This window comes from Mastigoproctus giganteus, chromosome 10 (assembly GCF_048544385.1).
Source record: "Mastigoproctus giganteus isolate SK-2022 chromosome 10, ASM4854438v1, whole genome shotgun sequence".
NCBI classification, from domain to species: domain Eukaryota; kingdom Metazoa; phylum Arthropoda; class Arachnida; order Uropygi; family Thelyphonidae; genus Mastigoproctus; species Mastigoproctus giganteus.
In genome coordinates, this window is record NC_143584.1 from 80,433,028 (window position 1) to 80,458,925 (window position 25,898).

At 39.0% G+C, this 25,898-nt stretch overlaps 1 protein-coding gene across 1 annotated transcript in view; it reads right to left on the reverse strand.

The window, feature by feature from the left end:
- Blos4 (biogenesis of lysosome-related organelles complex 1 subunit 4) overlaps window positions 1–25,898 on the reverse strand; it is a 75,055-nt gene that overhangs the window by 3,868 nt on the left and 45,289 nt on the right. Inside the window, exons 3-4 of the mRNA XM_090382685.1 lie at window positions 8,627–8,728; window positions 5,651–5,776 (exon numbers count right to left, since the gene is read on the reverse strand). Of these exons, the coding sequence (XP_090238811.1) occupies window positions 5,651–5,776; window positions 8,627–8,728 (228 nt within the window). The remainder of the gene's footprint in view (window positions 1–5,650; window positions 5,777–8,626; window positions 8,729–25,898) is intronic.

Here is a 25,898-nt window from a genome sequence, read left to right on the forward strand (position 1 = left end):
AGGTTTTCTAGTGGTGGATTGAACAAGTATGACTGAATCGGATGCGAGGCACAACTTTGTATCTTAATGGCATACTTTAGTAACAGTGTTTTTCTACATAACGATAATGGGGGCTCGTGAGCATCAATATAGAGACTATGTGTGGGCAACGTTCTAAAAGCACCAAGTGCAATCTCAAAGTACTGTGTTGAATGGGATCAAGCCAGCGTAATGCGCTCATTCTGGCAGAATCATAGATGGGAGCTCCATAATCAAGGTGGGATCCGATTAATGACCTGTATAGCCGAAGCAGAAAAGTACGATCTGCACCCCATGTTTGGGTGGATAAAGCTTTGAGTATGTTTAACTTTTTTAGAGAGCAAGTACGTACATTTTTAATATGGTCTATAAAATTTAACTTGTTGTCAAGGATTAATCCTAGAAATCTGATATTATTAGTGACCGGGATGGAGACATTAGAAATTTGAAGTTCGGGATCCGGATGAAGTTTGCTCTGCCTACAAAAATGGATAGCAACTGTTTTCTGCTGCGAGAGCTGATAGCCATTGAGGCTAGCCCACTGTTGTATTTTATTAAGTGATATCTGAAGCTGCCGTTCAATAGACCTCATATTTTGGGAATGGCAGGAGATGGAAAGGTCATCTGCATAAAGATAAGTCTCGACTGAATTTGGAAGCTGTCTTGTAATAGAATCTATTCTAAGAGCAAACAGAGTGGCACTCAGTACTGATCCTTGTGGAACACCTTCTTCCTGCATGAACGTTGTAGAGAGGGCATGTTGGTACTGAACTTGAAACAATCTAGTATGTAGGAAGTTTTGAATAAATATAGGAAGGTTGCCCCGCAGACCAAGGGCGTATAGATCACCAAGTATGCCATGCCACCAGGTGGTGTCAAAAGCCTTCTCTACGTCTATTGAAACCATTACAAGATGTTCACGTTTAACAAAGGCATTTCGAATGGCGAATTCAGCCTTGACCATAAGATCTAAGCACAACCTATTTTTACGAAAGCCATATTGACTATGGCTCATTAGATGTTCTGACTCAATGATCCAGATGAGTCTTCTGTGGACAATCTTTTCTAGGATTTTGCTGAGGCAGCTTGAGAGAGAGATATCGGTCTATAGCTATGGGGGTTGGTTGGATCTTTCCCAGGCTTTAGAAATGCCAAAACAGTAGAGTGATGCCAGGAAGCTAGAAAAACATTTTCTGAAAATATACGATTGTAAAAAAAACAGCAGCATGCGCATAGCTTTGTCATCAAGATGTTGTAGCATGGCATAATAAATCCCATCTGGCCCTGCAGCAGCACTGTGGGCTGTTTTAATAGCATGCAAAAGTTCAGAGTATTGCAGAGGTTTGTTATATGAAAGAAGGCAGGCAGTGTGGAAGTTAATAGCATGCTTTTCTTTGGTGTTTTTAATTCGTTTGAATGATGTAGAAAAAGGCTGATGCTGCTTAGATTTCAGCAAACGTACTGCCCAAAGCATTAGCAATATCTAAGGGACTGGATAGGTCTTGCTCTTTCCAGGAGAGAATTGGAGAAGGTATAGTAGGAAATTTACCAGATAACTGTCTAATTTTTTTCCATATAGTTTTCGGATCAGTGTTTCTGTTAAAGGTCGATGCAAAACGGGTCCAGGATTCTTTCTTGACTTGCCTTTGTACAAATCGTGCTTTTGCTCTTAGCTTCTTATAATTAATGAGATTGGTTGTGGTTGGACATCGCCGAAATAAATTCCAGGCTTTAATTTTTGCTTTCTTTGCTTTTGTGCATTCCTCATTCCACCAGTAATTATAATGCTTGCGACCAGGGGGATTTGATAATGGTATTGTGTCCTTGGCCACTTTTAGAAGATGTGACGTGATGTAATCTGTTACATTATCAATATTCTGGAGCTGGATTTTTTTCTCATCAAGAGAGATTAATGTTCGAAATTTTGCCCAGTCTGCCCGAACAAATTTCCATTTCCTGCGGGGTTTGTTTGAAGGAGTCTTTGATATTAAAAAATTGCATATGATTGGAAAGTGATCACTGCCCACAGGATAGTTTGAAACATGCCACTCTATGCTTGGGACCAGCACTGGAGAACAAACTGAGAGATCTATTGCTGAGGTGTGTCCAGTTGGGAGTTGTATGTCAGTGTGTGCACCAGTATTGAGTATGATAAGGTTTTGCGACTCTAGAAAGCTTTCAATTAGTCGACCCCGTCTGTCTAGTTTAGGATCGCCCCCATAAGGGGTGGTGCCCATTAAAATCCCCTAATATACAGAGGGGTGGAGGAATCTGTATGAAGAGATCTTCAAGGTCTTTTAAGGAGTAAGTATGGTTTGGTGGTAGGTAAATTGAGACAATTGTCATTGAAATACAGAGAGTTATATGAACAGCGATGGCTTCTATTTCAGTTTGAAGTGGAATATGTTTAGTTGGGATATTTGAATTTATTAGGATTGCTACACCACCAAGGGCAGCATTTGTTCTATTACGATCTCTTTGATAAAGGCAATAATTCTTTATCGAAGGAGAAATTTGCGAGGTTAGGTAAGTTTCCTGAAGACAAAGAGCAATTGGAGAATACCGATTAATTAAATCATGGATATCATCTCTGTTGCAATGAAAGCCTCTGCAGTTCCATTATAAAACACAGGCCATTATTTATGTTTAATTGATGGAGCTGTATCTGACTGTTTTTTTGAAGGTGACTGGCTTATTTCTTCCCAATTTTGATTTGTCTTTTTTGAAAACTGGTCGACCAGTATCCATTTCTTCTTCAGCGTAGATTTCTAAAATTGGTTATTCATGTATAGTTGTTCCATCTGTATCCATGATTATGTCCTGGGTATTTTTCTTTGATTTTGAGTTTGTAATATCAGATGTATTAGCACATATCTGAGGAGGAGATGCAGCTGGTATTGTCAGAGGAGTGTTATTTGCCTGGTCTGAGAGTTTGGGTTGTTCTTTATGCACACTTGGTTGTTGCTCAGAGAGGACAGTTCTAGCCCAATCAGAAATTGACTTGGTAATGGGAACTGTGATATCTGTTTGGTATTTTTTTATTACATCAGCATAGGTACTATTTTTGTTTATAGTAGGTGAAACTAGTTTTCTTGCTTCTTGGTAGCTGACTTTATTCTCGACCTTGTATTTTACTATTTTTTTTTTCAGTTTTCCATTTTTCACAAATTTTGGAATATGCCGGGTGGTCACCTTTGCAGTTCGCGCACATCATTTTTGCAGCAGAACAGTCACTCTGATTGTGATCTGAGGACCCGCAATTTGGGCAGACAGAAATTCCCCTGCATACACTTTGCCAATGGCCAAATTTTTGGCACTTAAAGCACCGGAATGGGTTCGGGATATAAGGTCTTACCTGACACCTAAGGTAACCAGCTTTTATGGTGGTAGGCAGGTTCGGTGTTTTAAATGTGAGTATACTGTCCGAGTAGGGACAGGCTCTCCATCTTTTTTGATGATGATTCTTTTTGCGTGTACCACATTTTGATCTTGTAGTTCCTGGACAAGTTCATCCCCAGATACGTTTAAAAGATCCCCCTCTGATATTACCCCTTTAGAGGAGTTTAAGGTGGCATTTGGGGTAACCTCCGTGGGAATTCCACCAAAGGTAGATACTTTTAACAGTCTCTCAGCGTGTCTACGTTCGGTCATTTCAATTAACAAGTCTCCGGATCTCAATTGCCTAACCATTTTTGGAGGGCCAGCCACATTTTCAAGACATTTTTGTATCAAAAATGGGGAAAGCTTACTCAATGGTTGGTCTGTGGAGGAGTGTAGAATTAAAAAGAGAGGTACGGTATTATCCGTTCCTTTTTTTTTGTCGTTTAGCATGGGATGTTGTGTCATCATGATCTCAATCATGTTTATCTAGGTCTGGATCAAAAGATCCATAAGTGGACTGTTTAATTTTGTCCATCTTTGCTCCTTTTTGCCCTGGGAGGGTGGCTTTCTTCTCCCAGATTTACAGCCCGCCATGTGGAGGCAGGAGCGGTGCCACCAGTGATCAAGCGATAAAGGAAGGTTAGTAGTTAGTGCGTTAATAAATAATCCTATGTACAAGAAGAAAGGTGTCTTTCCCTTCTGTTAGGTACACTAAATTCTTTACTTTAGAACAGCAAAATTAAATAACTGTGAAAAATGAAGGATACTACTATAATTATCAGCCGCTCTTTGAGAAAATCGCTTTAATATCACTTAGAAATCGCTATAGTCACTCACTTGGCACTCTGGGCCACACAGAGCGGAGTCATTCCTCCATATGGTGTGGGTGCCACACCTGAACCCCTGCTTATGTTAGTTCGCACATGGTTGGTCAATTCCAGTAAGCTAGGTGCCATATTTCAGGACTTGCATATGGGATTTATACCCAGGGCTATTAACAGTCCCACCATCATGAAGGTGCAAGCAGAGGATTTGGCTGTCAGAGACCTATCAGACTCCACTGAAATTAGGTCCACTTGACCTGAGTGTCATTCAAATATCAGTTCCATCAGCATTTTATACTCCAGAAAGCAAGCCCAGCTTGGTACACGTGAGAGAATGCCTGACAACCTCAAAGAAAAGCTAACCAATTTCAGCAAGGATATATAGGAGTGGCTTGTAACATGAGCTTAAAAATCCATTTTATAGATCTGCATCTTAATTTTTACCCCTCCTTCTGCAAACTTGTGCAATGTGAGCAATGAATATGGGGAAAAGATTTGACCACATTTCTTACACAGAAAAACAGTATGTAAGAGGAACTAGGAGCTCAAAATTAAGTTCATAAAAATTCACATTTTGTTATCAAATCTTTATTCACAACTCATCTGTTTAGTTTCATAATATATATATTTTTTAAATTTCATTCAATTTGTTTTAGGATCAAATCAATTTTTTTTAGCAACTTGTTCGCAAAATAAATTTGTAAATAAACTTGTAAAACAGAAATGATAATTTTCCTAAAAAATAAGATATGTTAGAAAAAAAAAAAAAAATATATATATATATATATATATATATATATGGATAATATTTAATTATAAAAAAAAAAAAAAAAAAAAAAATTTGTTGGCCTGTGCAATTAATCTCCTTTTCTGTTGGTGTGAAATTAATGTTTTGTTCACTTGCTGGATCAAACTCGTATTTAATGAGATAAATTTGTTGACACTTGTATAAAGTTTGTTTTTAGAGCTGGTAACTTTTCAAACAATATTGTACGGCTTTACTGATTATTATGTAGTACTTGATCTTATGTCAATGCATTTCTGAGTAGTCTCACATGAAGTATATTGACTGATAGGAGTTTGAATTTTTAAATGAATTTAAAGATTTTATGAATTAAAGGGAAAGATAATACATATGATGAGAAGGGCTTAGCTATAAAATATCCTTGGGTAAGCCCACATTTGCGATATATTTCCTAATGGCTAATGCTTCCATTATAGACAGTTTATAGACACTAAGTTTTACTTAAAATATTGGCATTATCAACATCCAGTTTATTAAAAAATTGATCTACATGTAGTGCTAGATGACAGCTCTGACAATCAAGAGAGAGTATCTCTTGCCTAGATGTAATGTCAATAAAAATGAGTAAAAGCTACACTTACCATAACTATCTAAATTCATTAATTGTTAAACTTTTACTTACAGAAAACAGAGGTTTTGGAAGAGAAGACAAGAATTTCTTCATTGAACTACCCTCTAAAAGATATTCAGCTTCACTCACTTTTACTTCCATGACATCAATATTTTGCTTCACAATATTCATGAAAGCCTAAAATAAAACAAATATTTTTACAAAACTATCCTAAAATCAAATTTCATATAAACTTTTAAGATATATTTGGATTATAAAATTAGTTCCATTAGATGAAAATTAAAATTAATTCCATTAGATGAAATTAATTTGAATAATTACATAACCAGTTATGTTGCAGAGGAAACAGCCAAACCTAAACTTTCATCCCTTATCTAAACCATAATACAGGCAAACCCCCCAAATCTGGTAATCCATTATCAGCCAATACCCATTTTCTGGCTATGTTCAAGAAAATGGGAGTATACTGTAGACTACCCAAGAATCAGCAAATTTACTTCTCAGATTGGTCATTTGACAAAGCAGTACATTAGAGCTGAGTGATTTCCTCAGAGCCTTAGGTTTTTACCGCATTCCAAATACATTGAGAAATTCTCTAGGTCACAAGACTGTCTATTTGCTATCCATCCACACTAGTAAAGTACTATGCACAATAAATTGCAGTATAGAAATTAATATTTTTATCATCTTGTTTTCAAATATAATATGGCCACCTGAAATCCAAAAGATTCCACGATTCTAAAAAATTGCTGAGTTCCCAGCTTCATTTTTTTGCAAAATTAAAGCAAATAAAGTAATTTACAATACTTGTAAATTAACTATTAATAATCCAAAAAAAAATTTGAAAAATCTAACAGCAGAAAATTTACCTCCTGCCTAACACACAATGGTTGAAGTTTCTGTCCATCCATTTCTACCTCTGTTACATCAACTAAAGATAAAGCTGATTTATTGCATTATACATTCCCTCAGATTATCCTCCTATCACACCCAATCAATTCGAGTCTCTTTTGGTTTCCCAACAGAAAGAGATTCGAAGAATCCTGAATAATCTTTATTCCAAGAAGCCTCCAAATCCTGAAGGCCTTTTCAGGACCTGTTCACTTGTTCTTTAAACTATTCCTCCAAAAGTTAACTCCTGTTTTATATCACCTTTTTAATCTTATTCCAATGGTTTCTTTATGCATGGATATTTGACCATATCAGTCCAATTCATAAGGGTAATGAAATCCCTCAATTTCCAATTATCATACTATTGTAGTTAACTCATTCCCAAGTAAGGGAGAAATCTGTCAACCACCAGAAACTTTTCATCTAATTAATGATTGCCAATATGAATTCTGTCAATGCTGGACTGCCGTTACTCATTTGTAGACAAGTTTCATACAAATTCATACGTTTCTAAGGCATATATTCATATCCAGACTCCTTAGAGGTAATAAAGTTATAGACATGGATATATCAACTCCAGGGGCTCACATCTGGTGAGTATGGGCTTGGTACACCCAGGGTCCTGAGCTGGATATCATCATTCTTCTCTTTCTTGGTGACTCCTTTCTACTTCTGACACTCACTCACTCTCTCTCTCTCTCTCTCTCTCTCTCTCTCTCTCTCTCTCTCTCTCTCTCTCTCTCTCTCTCTCTCAGGGTAACTCAGAAATTTTTTTGTTTAGTTGGTGTAGCATAAGCCTCAGGCTTCCCTGCACCAATATGGCTAATAATAATAATAACAATTTGATTTAATTTTTTATGGCAATGGGCAACTTAGACTACCATGCGCCAAGTTGAAGGATATAGAAAAATAATAGAGTATATAATTAAGAAAAAAATAATGAGTATTTAGGGTTTGAAATCCAGGCAACCCCCCCACCACAGCTAATGCTGTGAAGGGCTTAGCTTAGCCCTTCACAGCATTAGCCGTGAATGATGCAAAGAAGCAAAGCATAGCTTGCTTCCTTGCATCATTTGCCATTACTACTACTAATAATGTGCTGGAGTTCCCCTAGGTTCCATTCTTTCACACATTCTTTTCCTTCGGTATATTAATTATCTTCTCCCATTGACTGGAAATCCTATCTATAGTTTTGTTGATGAGCGTACACCACATTCCACTTCAGTTTGACAAACCTTGCTCTGCACAAATAGCCGTAATTCTCAAATATCCACAACATCATCTCCAAGTAATTTTTCTGGTGGAGAAAATAAAACTTATTTACCTTCAATTCTTCTAAAATTTACACCTGTCTTATTTCTTGAAAAAATAGTCTATTTTCATGCTCATTTCAAGAACACTCAGATTTCTAGAAAAGTTCATGTATCTTTATTGGGGATAAGTCGAATTTTAAACTATCTTTACATAAACATATCACAAATATTACTAAACCTATAATGAAAGGGGGGGGGGGTTGTTTTAGCATTTCCTTTAAAAAGCTGAAAACCATTACAAATCTGAAATCTGCCCTACTATGATATACTGTTCCCACCATAGCAGGGCACATTTAAAAACTTAAGAGATTTTTTGCGGTAGCACTCTAGATATGGTGGTCCCTAAAAATCTCTCAAACTCCTAGACTCTTCCAAAAGTGGCAGTTAGACTGATTAAAGATCATTCTTTTACAAACTTAACAACATACACATTCAGTTTCTGCTGCATGCCACTTTTACAGATATTTCCACTTTTACAGATATTTGAATCTCTAATTCCACCTCTCTTTCAAACCAACTTGTCAACATCCAACAAACTTCAATAAACTTTTGTTTAGGGTTCATAAAAAATAAATAAAAACAAAACTAACTATTAGCACAATTCAAGTCTAACTTTATTTATTTTTTTATTAAAAAGATGGATTTTAATGTAATTTTAAAATCTCTTCAATTACCATAAATTTTTGCCATTTCTTTTATAAAAAAAACAAAACAAAACATAGTACTTATAGGATAATATCATAAAAATGCATAGCATACAAGAAGTATAAAAATAAAACATTAAAATGTTAGAAACAAAAAAAAAAAAAAAAAGTACACTAACCTCTAATTTGTCTATTTTGTGAAATATTTTTTCTAAATCTTGACTTTTAGAATGTATTACTGGAAGGGTGTGGCTTAAACACAGGGTATCATCACTCCTTACCTAAAGAAAAATAGGTATAATGAAATATAACCTTTTTAATGTAAAAAAGACAAGCAGAAAAATTCAACTTTCACAAAAAGTTTTTCAAGTTCTAATTAGTAACTGGACCCCATTAAGGTATATTAATGCTTCTCTACTTGCAATGAAAGTATATTGTAATGGTGTTTTCATCATTTGCATCAGTAATGTATGCATACTTGATTATTAAAAGCGGCAATTATTAATGGAATGCCAATTAACAAAAATAAAAAAAAAAACATTAATGGGCATTCCATTTCAAAGAATATTCCATTTTGGCCGCTGATAAGAAATTCCGAACAATACCCTCACGATCCACCCTCCTTTGATCATAATTTTCGAATTGTTTTAGTATAGGGTTGATTTTGAAAGTGTCTGCAATTCTGCCCAGACAGGATAGGAGCGAGTATTTGATGAGAGCCTTGTCGATCAATTCGGCCCTGGAGAGATTGTGCAAGGCTCAAGGGGTAGAATTTTTCTCAGCCTGGTCTGTGCTTGTTAACAGGAGAGACTGCTTCTACAGGGATGGGATACACTTAAATAGAAAGGGTGCAAGAATATTTGCTGATGCTATCGAGGCAGAGTTAGGTGGGTTGGAAAACTGCTAGCTTGGGGGGATACATGGACTAATACATTAACAGTAGCCACAGACAGAGGTGAAAGTGATTCTTGCGCTGCTTCTACTGAAATGCAATTGAGCAGCAGCCTGGAAAGTAAGGCAATGGAGATTTCCAGGACTGCTGGGAGTCATAGTGGAACAAGTAAATATATGGGATCAGTTAGGGTAAGTAACTAAGAGTAGAAACAGGTGCATGTACACCAATGCTAGGAGTATATACTTAATAAATTTGATAAGCTTGAAGCACTAATCAAGACATCAAAGGCAGATATTGTTGGGATATCAGAGACGTGGTGTCACGCAGTGCAGAATTGGAATTTGGGGAGTACAATATGTAGAGAAAGGATAGACAGGACAGGAAGGGAGGAGGGGTTATGCTGTTAGTTAAGAAACACAAAATCTAAGGAAGTGAATCCAATTGATGTTGGTGGACATGCAATGTTGAGCCTGTTTGGTGTGACATAAGCACTGGGAAAGGAAAAATTAGAGTAGGTGTATGTTATAGGCCTAATGAATCTGATGAGTATAATGAGCAATTGTGCAGAGAAATAGAGTGGGCTAGTATATCAGTGTCTTATAATGGGGGATTTTAATTTCCCAGAGATTGACTGGAATTTGTGGGTTGGTCACTCACACACTAGCAAGGCTTTTGTGGATTTGTTGGATGATTGTTTTCTACAGCAGCATGTTTGGGAGGCAACTAGAGGGAGTAACACTCTTGATCTGATTATCAGTAGTGCTTCTTCATGCATTAAGATTCTGCAGATAAAGGAACCACTAGGTGGCAGTGATCACAGTGTGCTGAAGTGGGATTTACTCAAAGAGGTAACTACCATCAGGGGCAAGTGGAAGGGTTTTTGCTTTTGTAAAGGTGATTACGGTGGTCTGAGACAGTATTTAAATTCTATACAGTGGGACCAACTGATGATGTTACTAACAGCAAATTCAAAATGAGAAGCATTCAAAGAAATAATCTTGGAAGCTAGTAGGCTTTTTATACCAACTAAGAAATACTGTTCAAGATTTAGGCCTAAGAGGACGTCAGATGAACTAATTAGACATGTGGCAGAAAAGAAAAACGCATGGGATACATATAAATTAACAGGTGACACAGAAGCCTATGATAGATATAAGCTGGTCTGTAACCAAGTCACAAAGGAGGTTATGCAGGCAAAGGTAGGTTACAAGAAATCTTTGGCAAAGGATGCAAAGAAAAACAGCAAAGAGTTCTTTATTTATGTAAACTCTAGAAGGAAGGGGATGAATCGGATTGGTCCACTTGATATCGATGGTTCAACTGTTTATGATCCTGCTCAGGTAGCTAACAAACTAAATTAATATTTTGCATCTACATTCACACGAGGAGTTATTCAGGGAGGGGAATGCCAGAGGTATATTAACCTCTAGCAGTAAGCTAAATAATCTTGTAATAACTGAGAGTAAAGTGGAGGAGAAATTGTTGAAGATAAACATTAGGAAGGCACCTGGGGTGAATGGAATCTATCCAGTTATATTAAAGGACGCAGCAAAGGAACTAAGCAAACCCTAAGCCAAAATTATAAGAGCTTCCTTGGACTCAGGGGAGGTACCCATGGACTGGAAATGTGCAAATTTGTTACTCCAATCCACAAAGGAGGATCAAAGGGAGACACTGGCAATTACAGACCTGTAAGTTTAACTTCTGTTCCAGGGAAATTAATGGAGGCACTGGTTAAAGAAGCATTGCAGGATCATCTAGACAAGACTTCAGTTATAGCTCAAACACAGCATGGTTTTGTTAAGGGGAAGTCTTGTCTGACCAATTTGATTGGATATTATGATGTAGTCACAGAGGAACTGGATGCAAAGAATAATTTTGATATCATATATTTAGATCTTAGAGAGGCTTTTTATACCATTGCACATGGAAGACTGCTTCACAAATTTGAGCAGTGTGGCATTGGAGGCAAATTGCTGCTATGGATAAAGGGATGGTTGAGTGGTAGAAGACAGAGTGGTAATCAATAGACACTACTCATCGTGGACTAATGTTATTAGTGGAGTCCCTCAAGATTCAGTGTTGGGTCCATTGTTGTTTTCTGTATTTATAAATAATATTGATTATGGTATATCAAGCTTAATGTCCAAGTTTGCAGACGATACAAAGGTTGGCAGGGTTGTTAAGGACACTACTGACAGTATGCTGCTGCAACAGGATCTGGAAAGGTTGAGCAGATGGGCTGAGAGGTGGCAAATGAAGTTTAACATTGACAAATATAAAGTACTACATATGGGAAACAGTAACCCCAGAGTAACGTATCAACTCTGTGGTACTACACTGACACCTTGAGTATTGTATACAGGTCTGGAGGCCTCATTTTAAGAAGGATGTAGAGCTGCTGGAACGAGTACAGAGAAGGGCAACAAGATTAGTAAGTGGAACAAAGGGTTGGTCTTATGAAGAAAGGCTTAAGTTTTGCAAATTACAGTCTGGAGACTAGGCACCGGCGAGGTTATCTGATTGAGGTGTATAAAGCTTTGAATGGTTTGAGCATGCTCAATGCTGATGGGATTCTTTTGTCTTGCTCAGAATAATCGCCTGAGATGGCATAAATTCAAATTGAGGAAAGACAGTTCTAGGATAGATGTGCTGAAGTTTTCCTTTAGCCAGCAGGTGGTTGATTTCTGGAACAAACTTCCATCTGTTGTTGTAGAAGTTGATAGTTTAAACAGATTCAAGGCACAACTAGACAAACATCTGGAGCAAGTGGATAGGTGAAATGAGAAAGGGGTGTATGCATGTTTTTTTTTTGGCTGATGCTATATAAGCTTGCTTTCTTGCATCATGTGCCTTTGCTAATGCTAATGAATAACAAGCAGCCCTCTCTATCTATCCACACTACACTTTACCATAAAAAAGTACATCTGCTTAATCTCTCTCTTTCTCTCTTGGTTCAGTGTTTAACCACTTAGTACCTAAAAGACTGTGGTATACAAGTTGTTCACTAACCATCTTTCTCTAGATAAAACCCCAGGGGCTCACATCTAGTGAGTATGGGCTTGGCATACCCAGGGTCCTGACCGGATATCATCATTCTTCTCTTTCTTGATGATACCCTTCTACTTCTGACTCTTGCACGCACGCACGCACGCACTCTCTCTCTCTCTCTCTCAGGGTAACTCAGAAATTTTTAAGCCTCAGGCTTCATTGCACCACATGGCTAATAATAACAACTTACATCTTTATATCATTTTAATACTAATACATTAGAAATACACCACCTGACCACTTTCTTAGGTACAAGTACATGGTGTGCACACCGATGCTTTGTAATGTTCTGTTGTTTAATAATTATTATGCTTCACAATCTGCTCCAGTTGTCAAGCTCTTGCTCCATCATCTTACATTCTCAGCTGTAACTGTGCATGTTCATGGATGTTTTCCAAGCATTTTCCAAGTGCAATTGCCTCTGCTAAATGTGCACCACCAATGACACCCCTTTGGAAATCTGTAAGAATCTGTCCAGCCCCCTCTGTCAGAGAACTAATTTAGGCACAAGCTAGATCACATGGCTTTATACCACTTTGCTGAACATGTCACACCATGTGCCATATGTGTCTTGCACTCTGAGTAACATTTTTACAGATTGTTACATACAGCTCAAACCCACATGGCCCTAGCAGGACTATTAAACAGAGTGGCCATACAGTGCATGTTCAGTGTATTTACTGAGGCCATTCATTTTATTCATAAAAAAAAAAAAAAAAAAAAAATAGAGCAACTATTCAGATACCTGTATCTGTCATCCTGTGTGCTCCCTTCCCCCCCCCAAATCCTGCTTGTGCCCTTTGTTGTATTTTGATATTTCCATGGTTCTGGTGAGAACTTCCAAAGTCATTGATTTTTTTTTTTTTTTTTTTTGTTGCTGCTGCTGCTTAACTGACATTTTATACTTATTAAACAGTCATTTAAATAAGTTTAAAATTATATTTTAATATAAATAACATGTACAATGGACGGACCAAAACTAGGTCATATAAAAGAGATTTATATTTCAGTGGCCTAAAAAATTAGGTCGCTATGTCAAGATGTATAGAAATAAAGATATGTAAAATGTTTATAAAAACGGTAACTTTTAAATACAACTCAGTAGGCAGCATAGAGTCAGCCTCCCTTAGCAGAAATGAATGAGTAAGATGACTATGTCCTATGCAGAAGCGAGCTATATCAACTTCCTCTTGGCAGTTCCTGCGCAGACTCTACTGGCATGGTTTAATTACAGGCTTTATCTGATAGAGCTTATTTGTTACCTTCCCATGCCAAGATTGCTGCCACTGGGAGAGTAATCTTTTGCATATTAATTGCCTGTAGTGTGTGTATAGGGAACTAACAGGCTATGGATGTTCTGGGGTTGTAGTGTTCTGGCTGCAGCATCAGCCAGTCATTACCATTGATCCCAGTGTGGCTAGGAGTTCAGCAGAAACAGATAAAAGGAATGTTCAAAGAGAGAAGGTAACATCTGCTGAACCTGTATCAGGAATGGACAAGAATCATATTTGATTCGCCTATAGTATACTTAAGGAGTCTGTGTATACCATACACCTTTGGTAATTGTGGGTTTTTATGTAGCCCAAGGCCAACTCAATTGCATACAACTCTGCTGAGAATGCTGCTGCATTCGTTGGATATCTTCTCAGATACAGAGTTACTTGGGAAGATAGCGGCAGACCCAACAGATAACTATGACTTTGAGCCATCAGTGAAGACAGGCAAGAAGTCAGGGTATTTGGCTCAGTGGGCAGCATAGAGTTTTTGGAAGACAGAGTTCAAAGTGGTTGCTTTCCCCACTTGTTAATAGAGAAATTTCACGGTGGTGTTCGAGCATGCCAGAGTGGAGTTGGTTGCCTTGTGGATATGGCAACTTTCTCTACAGTTATATTGAGCCCTCTGAGTAGCTGCTGGACAAGAATACCAAAGGGATGATTGGCAGTCTGATGGGTGCTAGAGATTTTCCCATCCTGGCTCAAAAATGGATGTCCACATGGGATTGTCTGGCAGGGATTTTAGATTGAAAGCATACTGTAGAGGCAACTGTTTCCTACGAAGTGATAGTGATGGCTCATATGCTTTGACATAGACTTTGTACTGGAGATGTTTGAAATGCTCCAGTGGCAATATGAATCACCTGATGGTGGATGGGTACAACCATTGGAGTATACCGAGTCTAGCAGATGCACATACCTGGGACCCATAGTCTAACTTAGACCGCACGAGTGTGCAAAAGAGGCATAATGAAGTGCATCGGTCAGCACCCCAAGAGATACATGAGATAGCACGTAGGATGTTCAAGCCTCTCATGCATTTTGACATAGGATGTTCAAGCCTCTCATAGTTGACAGATGTGCTGTAGAAAGGTAAAATTTCTGTAAAATACGAGCCCCAAAAATCTAGTCTCAGGTACTACTGGAACAGCATTTTGCCCTAGTCTTAGTTCAGGTTCAGGATGAAGATTACGCTTTTGGCAAAAGTGCATGCAAACGATCTTTTGCAGAGAGAACCTGAAGCCATTATTCAATGCCTATGAGATCAGGTGGTCAACAGCATGTTGCAGTTGTCTCTCGATTACCCTCATGTTGCAAGACAGAGAATATGCTGAAATCATCAACATAGAGGGCACAATTTACAGTTGGAGGAAGTTGTTCCGTGATGGAATTCACTTCGATGGCAAAAAGCATAACACTTAAGACAGATCCTTGAGGTACTCCCTCCTCTTGGCTGAAAGGGGGGAGGGGGTAGTTCCTACATGAACTTGGAAGGAACAAAGGGTTAAAAAGTTTTTGATAAAAACTGGGAGATGACCTCTAAGGCTGTGATGAAAAGGAAGGTACCATAGGATCCTCTGAACTTTTCTTGTTATGCTTGTTGTGTTTCTCATATCCTTAGAATCAGCACTCATTGAAGAAACCAGATGTAAGTCAAAAGGTTCACAGGCCCCTAATAACGTAAAAATGCTGAACAGGACTTGGCATTGATTGCAGATGGGCAGTCTCAATCTGTTGTTGTATAGGGCTCAACTTCAGATGAAAATCCAACAATACAAGATACAGTCAGTCCTCGTATAACACGTGTTTACACTACACGAATTCGATCATACACGATTTATAAACAGGGGAACGATATCTTATATAACACGAACCAAATTCGCTTATGCACGATTTGCCTTGGTGTTTACAAGAAATGGCAGTCGAACGCAGAATCACCCCAACCGAACGCAACACGATAGGAATGAAGAGAAGATTCTGAAAATGTATTTATGTTTTTTTTATCAGTGAAGGGGAAACACATTTCACCATAATAACGTAAAAACCAACACAATTCCAGCTTTCGGTATAATAGCAAATGCAATTAGATCGAGTTTACTACCAGTTTATAACAGATTCCACTAGCAGAAACGCAACTGGAAATTGTTTTTATTATTTTATGGTAGTAACCCCTAGAAATGTGCTTTAGTAAAATGTGAGGTGTTAATAGTGTACCTCTGCCTTTACGCTGTTGTTTATTCAGTTGCTATACACGCGCAGCTTTGTTTATGTGTATCAAGCGTGCCTCGTTTTGAATTGGCACTTTGTTCCCTAAAAATGAGTAAAATACTTAAGAGGTGTGAAAAGGAAGCGTCCTGGTGAAGACACTGCAGATTCAGAGAGAAAAAGAAAAGCAATATCGATAAACAGAGGCGGACTGGGTCAAAAATTCTTACCCGGGAAAATTTATAGTGGCCTCATACTACGGTTTATGGCCAAAATCACTCTGGCCTCCGGCCCACCGGGGTTTCCCTGGTAAGGCTTATGGCCAGTCCGCCTCTGTCGATAGAGAAAAAATATGAAATTGTGAAACGCTTTGAGCCAAATGAAAGACCATGTGATATTGCACGTGCTACAGACCTAAATGAGGCAACACCGAGAATTAGAAAGAATGCAGAGAAAATAAAAACAACTTTGATAGCAGGAACAACTCAAAGTGTAATTAAAATCCATTAGATTAAGACACAAAGAATTGGAAGAGATGGAACGCCTGTCATCTGTTTGGATAGAAAATCAAACAAAAAACAAGTTTGCTTACAATAGAAGTAAAAGCATTAGCAATATTTTATTACGTAATAGTCGTAATAAAATACGTAAGTATTTTATTACGATTATTTACTGTGTTTGGTAATGTTTTGGTTAAAATGTGTGTTCAATCTTGGGTGGTCGGCACCTAACCCCATTTTTCCCATAGGGCCTGTTGTTTATATTGCACGATTTTGCATTGCACGAGGGTTTCTAGGAACGCAACTATCGTGCTATATGAGGACTGACTGTACTTCAAATGAAAATCGAACTGTACAACATGAAAATTCTGGTTTTTGGGCAGGAGTGATCAGAATGCATCCAGTATATCAATTAGGACAGCAGATGGTTCTGGTAAGGTCTATCTGCATATACTGACTAAATTGACAGGTTTGCTTAGGAACAGCATACAAGACTACCTGCTTGGTAAGGATAGTGGGATAAGCAGAATGGCAATACATGAGCCAAGGTGGAGAGAATTAGAAAATGCAGCAATTGAATAGGGAGTTCAAAACTTGAATTTGAAAGAAAGTTTCATGTCTGGAATGGATGGTTGAAGCATACAAAGGTCAAGCACGTGACTTAGACTATCTAACTGAAGGGTTGTCATGATAAAAACAGTGCTCCAGATCAAAAAATATTGTTTAGTAATATTGCAAAGAGGGGAATAGACTGCAAGGATACAAATGCAGAGAAGGGGATCAATACATTGCAGAGAATAAGTAGTCATGCTGTTGTGATTCAGGCAAAGGCGGATTCACACTTGAAGAGTGGTAAGGACACAGACTGCAGTGGATCAAGCTATAAAAGGAATACTGAAAGTGGTGAGAGTGAGATGGGTGAGACAGATAGTAGTAGTAGTAGTAGTAGTAGTGGCACTTGATGCAAGAAAGCAAGTGTAGAAGCTTATGCAGCATCAGCCAAAAAAAAAAAAAAAAAAAAAATCACACCATACCCTCCAAATGCCTGTCCAGTTCCTCCTTAAATTTATTTAACCTATCAACTTCCACAACGACAGATGGAAGTTTGTTCCAGCAATTAACCACCCGCTGGCTAAAGGCAAATTTCCGCACATCTATTCTACATCTATCCTTTCTTAATTTGAACTTATGTCCCCGTAGGTTCGTATTCTGAACAAGTGGGAGGATCCCATCAGAGTTCAGCGTGCTCAACCCATTCAAGGCCTTATAGACCTCAATCAGATCACCGCGCAGGTGCCTAGTCTCCAGCCACTGCAATTTGCAGAACTTAAGCCTCTCTTGGTAAGAGGATCCCTTCATTCCCCTCACCAATCGTGTTGCTCTTCTCTGTACATGCTCAAGCAAATCTACATCCTTCCTAAAATGAGGCCTCCAGACCTGTACGCAGTACTCAAGGCGTGGCCTGACCATTGCCTTATACAGAGGGACAATCACCTCCTTTTCCCTGCTAGCAAAATTCCTATATATCATTGACAAAACCCCATGACCTGCCCTAGCAGCCTGTCTACATTGCTCAGAAAACTTCATATCTGACTGCACAATTACTCCCAGGTCTTTTTCATTTTCTACCACCTTAAGTGTAGTACCACACAGTTGGTACGTTTCTCTGGGGTTACTTCTACCCATATGCAGTACTTTGCATTTGTCAAGGTTAAACTTCAGTTGCCACTTCTTAGCCCATCTGCCCAAATTATCTAGATCCTGTTGCAGTAGCACACTGCCATTACTGTCATTAACAACCCTGCCAACCTTTGTGTCATCTGCAAACTTCGACATTAAGCCTGATATACCTTCATCAATATCATTGATAAATATACAAAACAACAGTGGACCCAACACCGAACCCTGTGGGACTCCACTAATAACATTAGTCCACGAAGAGCAGCACCCATTGATTACCACCCTCTGTCTTCTCCCACTCAACCATCCTTTTATCCATTGTAGCAACTTACCCTTAATACCATTCTGCTCCAATTTGTACAGTAGTCTTCCATGCGCAACAGTGTCAAAAGCTTTCCTGAAATCCAAGTATATGATATCAAAATTATTTTTTGCATCCAGTTCCTTTGTGACCACATCATAATAACCAATCAAATTTGTCAGACAAGACTTTCCCTTAACAAACCCATGCTGTGTCTGAATTATTGCTGCAGTCTTGTCTAGATGATCCTGCAATGCATCTTTAACCAGTGACTCCATTATTTTACCCGGAACAGAAGTTAAACTAACTGGTCTGTAATTACTCGTGTCACCCTTCGAACCTCCTTTGTGAATTGGGGATACATTTGCACATCTCCAGTCCGTGGGAACCTCCCCTGAATCCAAGGATGCTCTCATAATTATGGCTAAGGGTTTGCTTAGTTGCTTTGCCGCCTCCTTTAATATAACTGGATAGATCCCATCCACCCCAGGTGCCTTTCTTATGTTTAACTTCAACAATTTCTCCTCCACTTTGCTCTCAGTTATTACAAAATCATTAAGCACACTGCTACAATTTGATAACCTTCTTCCATTTTCAAACTGTAATAATTCCTCACGTGTGAATGTAGATGCAAAATACTCATTCAGTTTGTTTGCTATCTGAGCAGGATCATCAACAGTCGAACCATCGATGTCAAGTGGACCAATCATATTCATCCCCTTCCTTTTAGAGTTTATATGAGTAAAGAAATCCTTGCTGTTTTTCTTAGCATCTTTTGCCAAAGATTTCTCGTAATCCGCCTTTGCCTGCCGAACCTCCTTTGTGACCTGATTAGTAGTAGTAGTAGTAGTAGTAGTAGTAGTGGCACTTGATGCAAGAAAGCAAGTGTAGGAGCTTATGCAGCATCAGCCAAAAAAAAAAAAAAAAAAAAAAATCACACCATACCCTCCAAATGCCTGTCCAGTTCCTCCTTAAATTTATTTAACCTATCAACTTCCACAACGACAGATGGAAGTTTGTTCCAGCAATTAACCACCCGCTGGCTAAAGGCAAATTTCCGCACATCTATTCTACATCTATCCTTTCTTAATTTGAACTTATGTCCACGTAGGTTCGTATTCTGAACAAGTGGGAGGATCCCATCAGAATTCAGCGTGCTCAACCCATTCAAGGCCTTATAGACCTCAATCAGATCACCGCGCAGGTGCCTAGTCTCCAGCCACTGCAATTTGCAGAACTTAAGCCTCTCTTGGTAAGAGGATCCCTTCATTCCCCTCACCAATCGTGTTGCTCTTCTCTGTACACGCTCAAGCAAATCTACATCCTTCCTAAAATGAGGCCTCCAGACCTGTACGCAGTACTCAAGGCGTGGCCTGACCATTGCCTTATACAGAGGGACAATCACCTCCTTTTCCCTGCTAGCAAAATTCCTATATATCATTGACAAAACCCCATGACCTGCCCTAGCAGCCTGTCTACATTGCTCAGAAAACTTCATATCTGACTGCACAATTATTCCCAGGTCTTTTTCATTTTCTACCACCTTAAGTGTAGTACCACACAGTTGGTACGTTTCTCTCGGGTTACTTCTACCCATATGCAGTACTTTGCATTTGTCAAGGTTAAACTTCAGTTGCCACTTCTTAGCCCATCTGCCCAAATTATCTAGATCCTGTTGCAGTAGCACACTGCCATTACTGTCATTAACAACCCTGCCAACCTTCGTGTCATCTGCAAACTTCGACATTAAGCCTGATATACCTTCATCAATATCATTGATAAATATACAAAACAACAGTGGACCCAACACCGAACCCTGTGGGACTCCACTAATAACATTAGTCCACGAAGAGCAGCACCCATTGATTACCACCCTCTGTCTTCTCCCACTTAACCATCCTTTTATCCATTGTAGCAACTTACCCTTAATACCATTCTGCTCCAATTTGTACAGTAGTCTTCCATGCGCAACAGTATCAAAAGCTTTCCTGAAATCCAAATATATGATATCAAAATTATTTTTTGCATCCAGTTCCTTTGTGACCACATCATAATAACCAATCAAATTTGTCAGACAAGACTTTCCCTTAACAAACCCATGCTGTGTCTGAATTATTGCTGCAGTCTTGTCTAGATGATCCTGCAATGCATCTTTAACCAGTGACTCCATTATTTTACCCGGAACAGAAGTTAAACTAACTGGTCTGTAATTACTCGTGTCACCCTTCGAACCTCCTTTGTGAATTGGGGATACATTTGCACATCTCCAGTCCGTGGGAACCTCCCCTGAATCCAAGGATGCTCTCATAATTATGGCTAAGGGTTTGCTTAGTTGCTTTGCCGCCTCCTTTAATATAACTGGATAGATCCCATCCACCCCAGGTGCCTTTCTTATGTTTAACTTCAACAATTTCTCCTCCACTTTGCTCTCAGTTATTACAAAATCATTAAGCACACTGCTACAATTTGATAACCTTCTTCCATTTTCAAACTGTAATAATTCCTCACGTGTGAATGTAGATGCAAAATACTCATTCAGTTTGTTTGCTATCTGAGCAGGATCATCAACAGTCGAACCATCGATGTCAAGTGGACCAATCAGATTCATCCCCTTCCTTTTAGAGTTTATATAAGTAAAGAAATCCTTGCTGTTTTTCTTAGCATCTTTTGCCAAAGATTTCTCGTAATCCGCCTTTGCCTGCCGAACCTCCTTTGTGACCTGATTACAGACTAGCTTATATCTGCTACAGGCTTCTGCGTCGCCTGATAATTTATATGCATCCCATGCATTTTTCTTCTCTGTCACGAGTCTCATTAGTTCATTTGATAACCATTTAGGCCTAAACCTTGAACAATATTTCTTCATCGGTATGAAAAGTCTAGTAGCTTCCACGATTAATTCCTTGAATGCTTCCCACTTAGAATTTACTGTTTGTAACATCGTCAGTTGATCCCACTGTACAGAATTTAAAAACTGTCTGAGACCACTGTACTCCCCTTTACGGAAGCAAAAACCCTTTCCTTTACCCCTGACGGTAGTTACCTCTTTGAGTAAATCCCACTTCAGCACACTGTGATCACTGCCACCTAGTGGTTCCTTTATCTGCAAATTCTTAATACACGAATGATCACTGCTGATAACCAGATCAAGAGTATTACTTTCTCTGGTTGCCTCTCGAACATGCTGCTGCAGAAAACAATCATCCAATAAGTCCACAAAAGTCTGACTATTGTGTGAGTGACCAACCCACAAGTTCCAGTCAATATCTGGGAAGTTAAAATCCCCCATTATAAGACATTCTGATTTACTGGCCCACTCTATTTCTCTGTACAATTGTTCATTGTACTCATTCGAGTCATTAGGCCTATAACACACTCCTACTCTTATTTTTGCTTTCGCAGTGCTTATGTCACACCAAACTGACTCAACAGTGCACTGTCCATCTATATCAACTGGATGCACTTCTTTTGATTTTATGTTTTTCTTAATTAACAGCATAACACCTCCTCCCTTTCTGTCCTGTCTATCCTTTCTGTACACATTGTACTCCCCAAATTCCAGTTCTGCATTCCTTATATCTTTGTGACACCACGTCTCTGCTATCCCAACAATATCCGCCTTTGATGTCTTGACCAACACTTCAAATTCATCAAATTTATTTACTATACTTCTAGCATTGGTATACATGCAAGCATACATGCTCCTATGCCTATTCCTTGTTACCCTAACACATCCCATATACCCAACTATTCCAGGATGACTGCCATCCGTCCCTGAAACCCCCAACACCCCTCGCTCCAGGTCGCTTCTTATTCTAATAGAAGTTGTGCAAGAATCACCTTCACCTCTGCCTGCGGTTACTGTTAAACTATTAGTCTTTGTATCCCCCCAAGCTAGCAGTTTTCCGACCCACCTAACACTGCCTCGATAGCATCAGCAAATATTCTTGCACCCTTTCTATTTAAGTGTATCCCATCCCTGTAGAAGCAATCTCTCCTGTTAACAAGTACAGTCCAGGCTGAAAAAAATTCTACCCCTTGAGCCTTGCACAATCTTTCCAGGGCCGAATTGATCGACAAGGCTCTCATCATATACTCCCTCCTATCGTGTCTGGGCAGAATTGCAGACACTTTCAAATTCAACCCTATTTCACGGCTTTTTTTCAACAGTGACCTGTACTTGTTGAGTAATTCTGCCGGTCTCCTACTCTTAATATCATTAGTGCCAACGTGTACAACTATATCACCTTTTGTGCCCTTGAAAGATGATATCCGCTCTACAACGTCATCAACCTTTGCCCCTGGCAGACATACCCTGGTCCTGTTCCACCTATCCTTTTTACATAGCATGTTCCCCGTTTCCCTGACAATAGAGTCACCAACAACTAATAGTTCCTGTGGGACCAGCGCATTCTGCCTTGGGGTTTGCCGCTGTGTTGCGCGATGACCAAGTGCAAGCTCTGGCGTTGATGTGGGCAGCTGAGAGCTTGATGGGCCCCTCAATTTATTTCCTTCGAGGGCATCCACCCTGTCCTTCAAACTCTCATATAGGCCCATAACAACGCTGAGTTGTCGCCTAATTTCCTTACACTCCTTACATCGCGCACACACAAAGACATCCCCCATGGCAATATCATGTTCCGTTCCAGAGAGTTCGGCAAACATTTCACAAGTTGCACATTTTTTTAGGCTGTGACGCGTTGGAGAATCGCCCCCCTCAGTTCTCCCCCGAGTCACAACACTCCTGCCACTTTGTGCCCGTTGCTTTGCTGCTCTAGTTCGGGGCATGGTAGTTTAAATTAATAAAATCAATAAATTAAATGTCAGTAGTATTTGAATAGAAACTATGAAATAGAAACAGTGAAGCGTATTACTATATAATTATGCGTTAGAGCTACCTAGCTACCTCAATTAAAAACTTTGAATTCCCTACAAAAACTTTGAATTCCCTATATACAAAAACAATGGCTACAAAAATCGAACACAAAAATAACGGTTTTACCTATCGTAAGTAAAATCCACAAAAACTCTTTATCTAAATTAAAATAAAAAATAACCAGCGTAACTATAACTATATGACTACGTATTAAGTACAATATAAAACAACAATCATGTAAATAAAAGGCAAACACTTATCGTTTTTGCGGAGCTTGTAACTGACAGCTGTAAGTTACAGACTAGCTTAGATCTGCTACAGGCTTCTGCGTCGCCTGATAATTTATATGCATCCCATGCATTTTTCTTCTCTGTCACGAGTCTCATTAGTTCATTTGATAACCATTTAGGCCTAAACCTTGAACAATATTTCTTCATCGGTATGAAAAGTCTAGTAGCTTCCACGATTAATTCCTTGAATGCTTCCCACTTAGAATTTACTGTTTGTAACATCGTCAGTTGATCCCACTGTACAGAATTTAAAAACTGTCTGAGACCACTGTACTCCCCTTTACGGAAGCAAAAACCCTTTCCTTTACCCCTGACGGTAGTTACCTCTTTGAGTAAATCCCACTTCAGCACACTGTGATCACTGCCACCTAGTGGTTCCTTTATCTGCAAATTCTTAATACACGAATGATCACTGCTGATAACCAGATCAAGAGTATTACTTTCTCTGGTTGCCTCTCGAACATGCTGCTGCAGAAAACAATCATCCAATAAATCCACAAAAGTCTGACTAGTGTGTGAGTGACCAACCCACAAGTTCCAGTCAATATCTGGGAAGTTAAAATCCCCCATTATAAGACATTCTGATTTACTGGCCCACTCTATTTCTCTGTACAATTGTTCATTGTACTCATTCGAGTCATTAGGCCTATAACACACTCCTACTCTTATTTTTGCTTTCGCAGTGCTTATGTCACACCAAACTGACTCAACAGTGCACTGTTCATCTATATCAACTGGATGCACTTCTTTTGATTTTATGTTTTTCTTTATTAACAGCATAACACCTCCTCCCTTCCTATCCTGTCTATCCTTTCTGTACACATTGTACTCCCCAAATTCCAGTTCTGCATTCCTTATATCTTTGTGACACCACGTCTCTGCTATCCCAACAATATCCGCCTTTGATGTCTTGACCAACACATCAAATTCATCAAATTTTATTTACTATACTTCTAGCATTGGTATACATGCAAGCATACATGCTCCTATGCCTATTCCTTGTTACCCTAACACATCCCATATACCCAACTATTCCAGGATGACTGCCATCCGTCCCTGAAACCCCCAACACCCCTCGCTCCAGGTCGCTTCTTATTCTAATAGAAGTTGTGCAAGAATCACCTTCACCTCTGCCTGCGGTTACTGTTAAACTATTAGTCTTTGTATCCCCCAAGCTATCAGTTTTCCGACCCACCTAACACTGCCTCGATAGCATCAGCAAATATTCTTGCACCCTTTCTATTTAAGTGTATCCCATCCCTGTAGAAGCAATCTCTCCTGTTAACAAGTACAGTCCAGGCTGAAAAAAATTCTACCCCTTGAGCCTTGCACAATCTTTCCAGGGCCGAATTGATCGACAAGGCTCTCATCATATACTCCCTCCTATCGTGTCTGGGCAGAATTGCAGACACTTTCAAATTCAACCCTAATTCTCGGCTTTTTTTCAACAGTGACCTGTACTTGTTGAGTAATTCTGCCGGTCTCCTACTCTTAATATCATTAGTGCCAACGTGTACAACTATATCACCTTTTGTGCCCTTGAAAGATGATATCCGCTCTACAACGTCATCAACCTTTGCCCCTGGCAGACAATGGCAGATGATGGATAACGGTACAGTACTGAAGATGAAAATGCAGAAGACATCAAAGAACTCAAGAGAAATGAAAGAATACGGCAATTGGGAGCGACGTGCTCTAAAACGGAGCATCCCAGGCTGAAATTAATTTATGATGTGGATATAGAGGTTAATAAAGAGAGGCTTTTTTCAATTAACTACTCGAGAAACTCAACTACATGAAAATCAGCAGAGCAGAAATGGAAAGTGAGATCTTGCCAAAATTTGACAGTCTAAATAAAGCAAAGACAGGTTGGAATTTGATATTAGAGGTGTCTGGATGGGTGTTCCATTACTTGGAAAATCAGGGCAGGGTATATATTGGCATGATGTCATACTGACTGACCGTCTTCTACCTGGTCACTATGTGCTATCATTGTCAATCGTTCAAGTCATACTGCTAGAACCTGTTGATAACAGGAAACTGCCTGCAGTTACTCTGGTGAACATATCTACCATAATTGCCTTTCTGTTGATAATCAACTGTCTTGAGTAAACTGCATGTTCAGAGGTCACAAGGCAAATCATTCCATAAGGGTTAAAAAATGTCTGGAATAGGAACAAGTATGTCAACTGAACTGATCATTGAACCAACTAACCTAACACTATCTTACAATGGCCCATAGGATTAATGCAAATTCTATAAATAGGAATGAGAATAGACACATTGAACCTGGATTTTCCATGAGAAAAATTGCAACAATTGAAAACCGGAATGTTCTGAAGATAATTCAAATCAATGGCCAGCAGTAAAAGGCTGTAG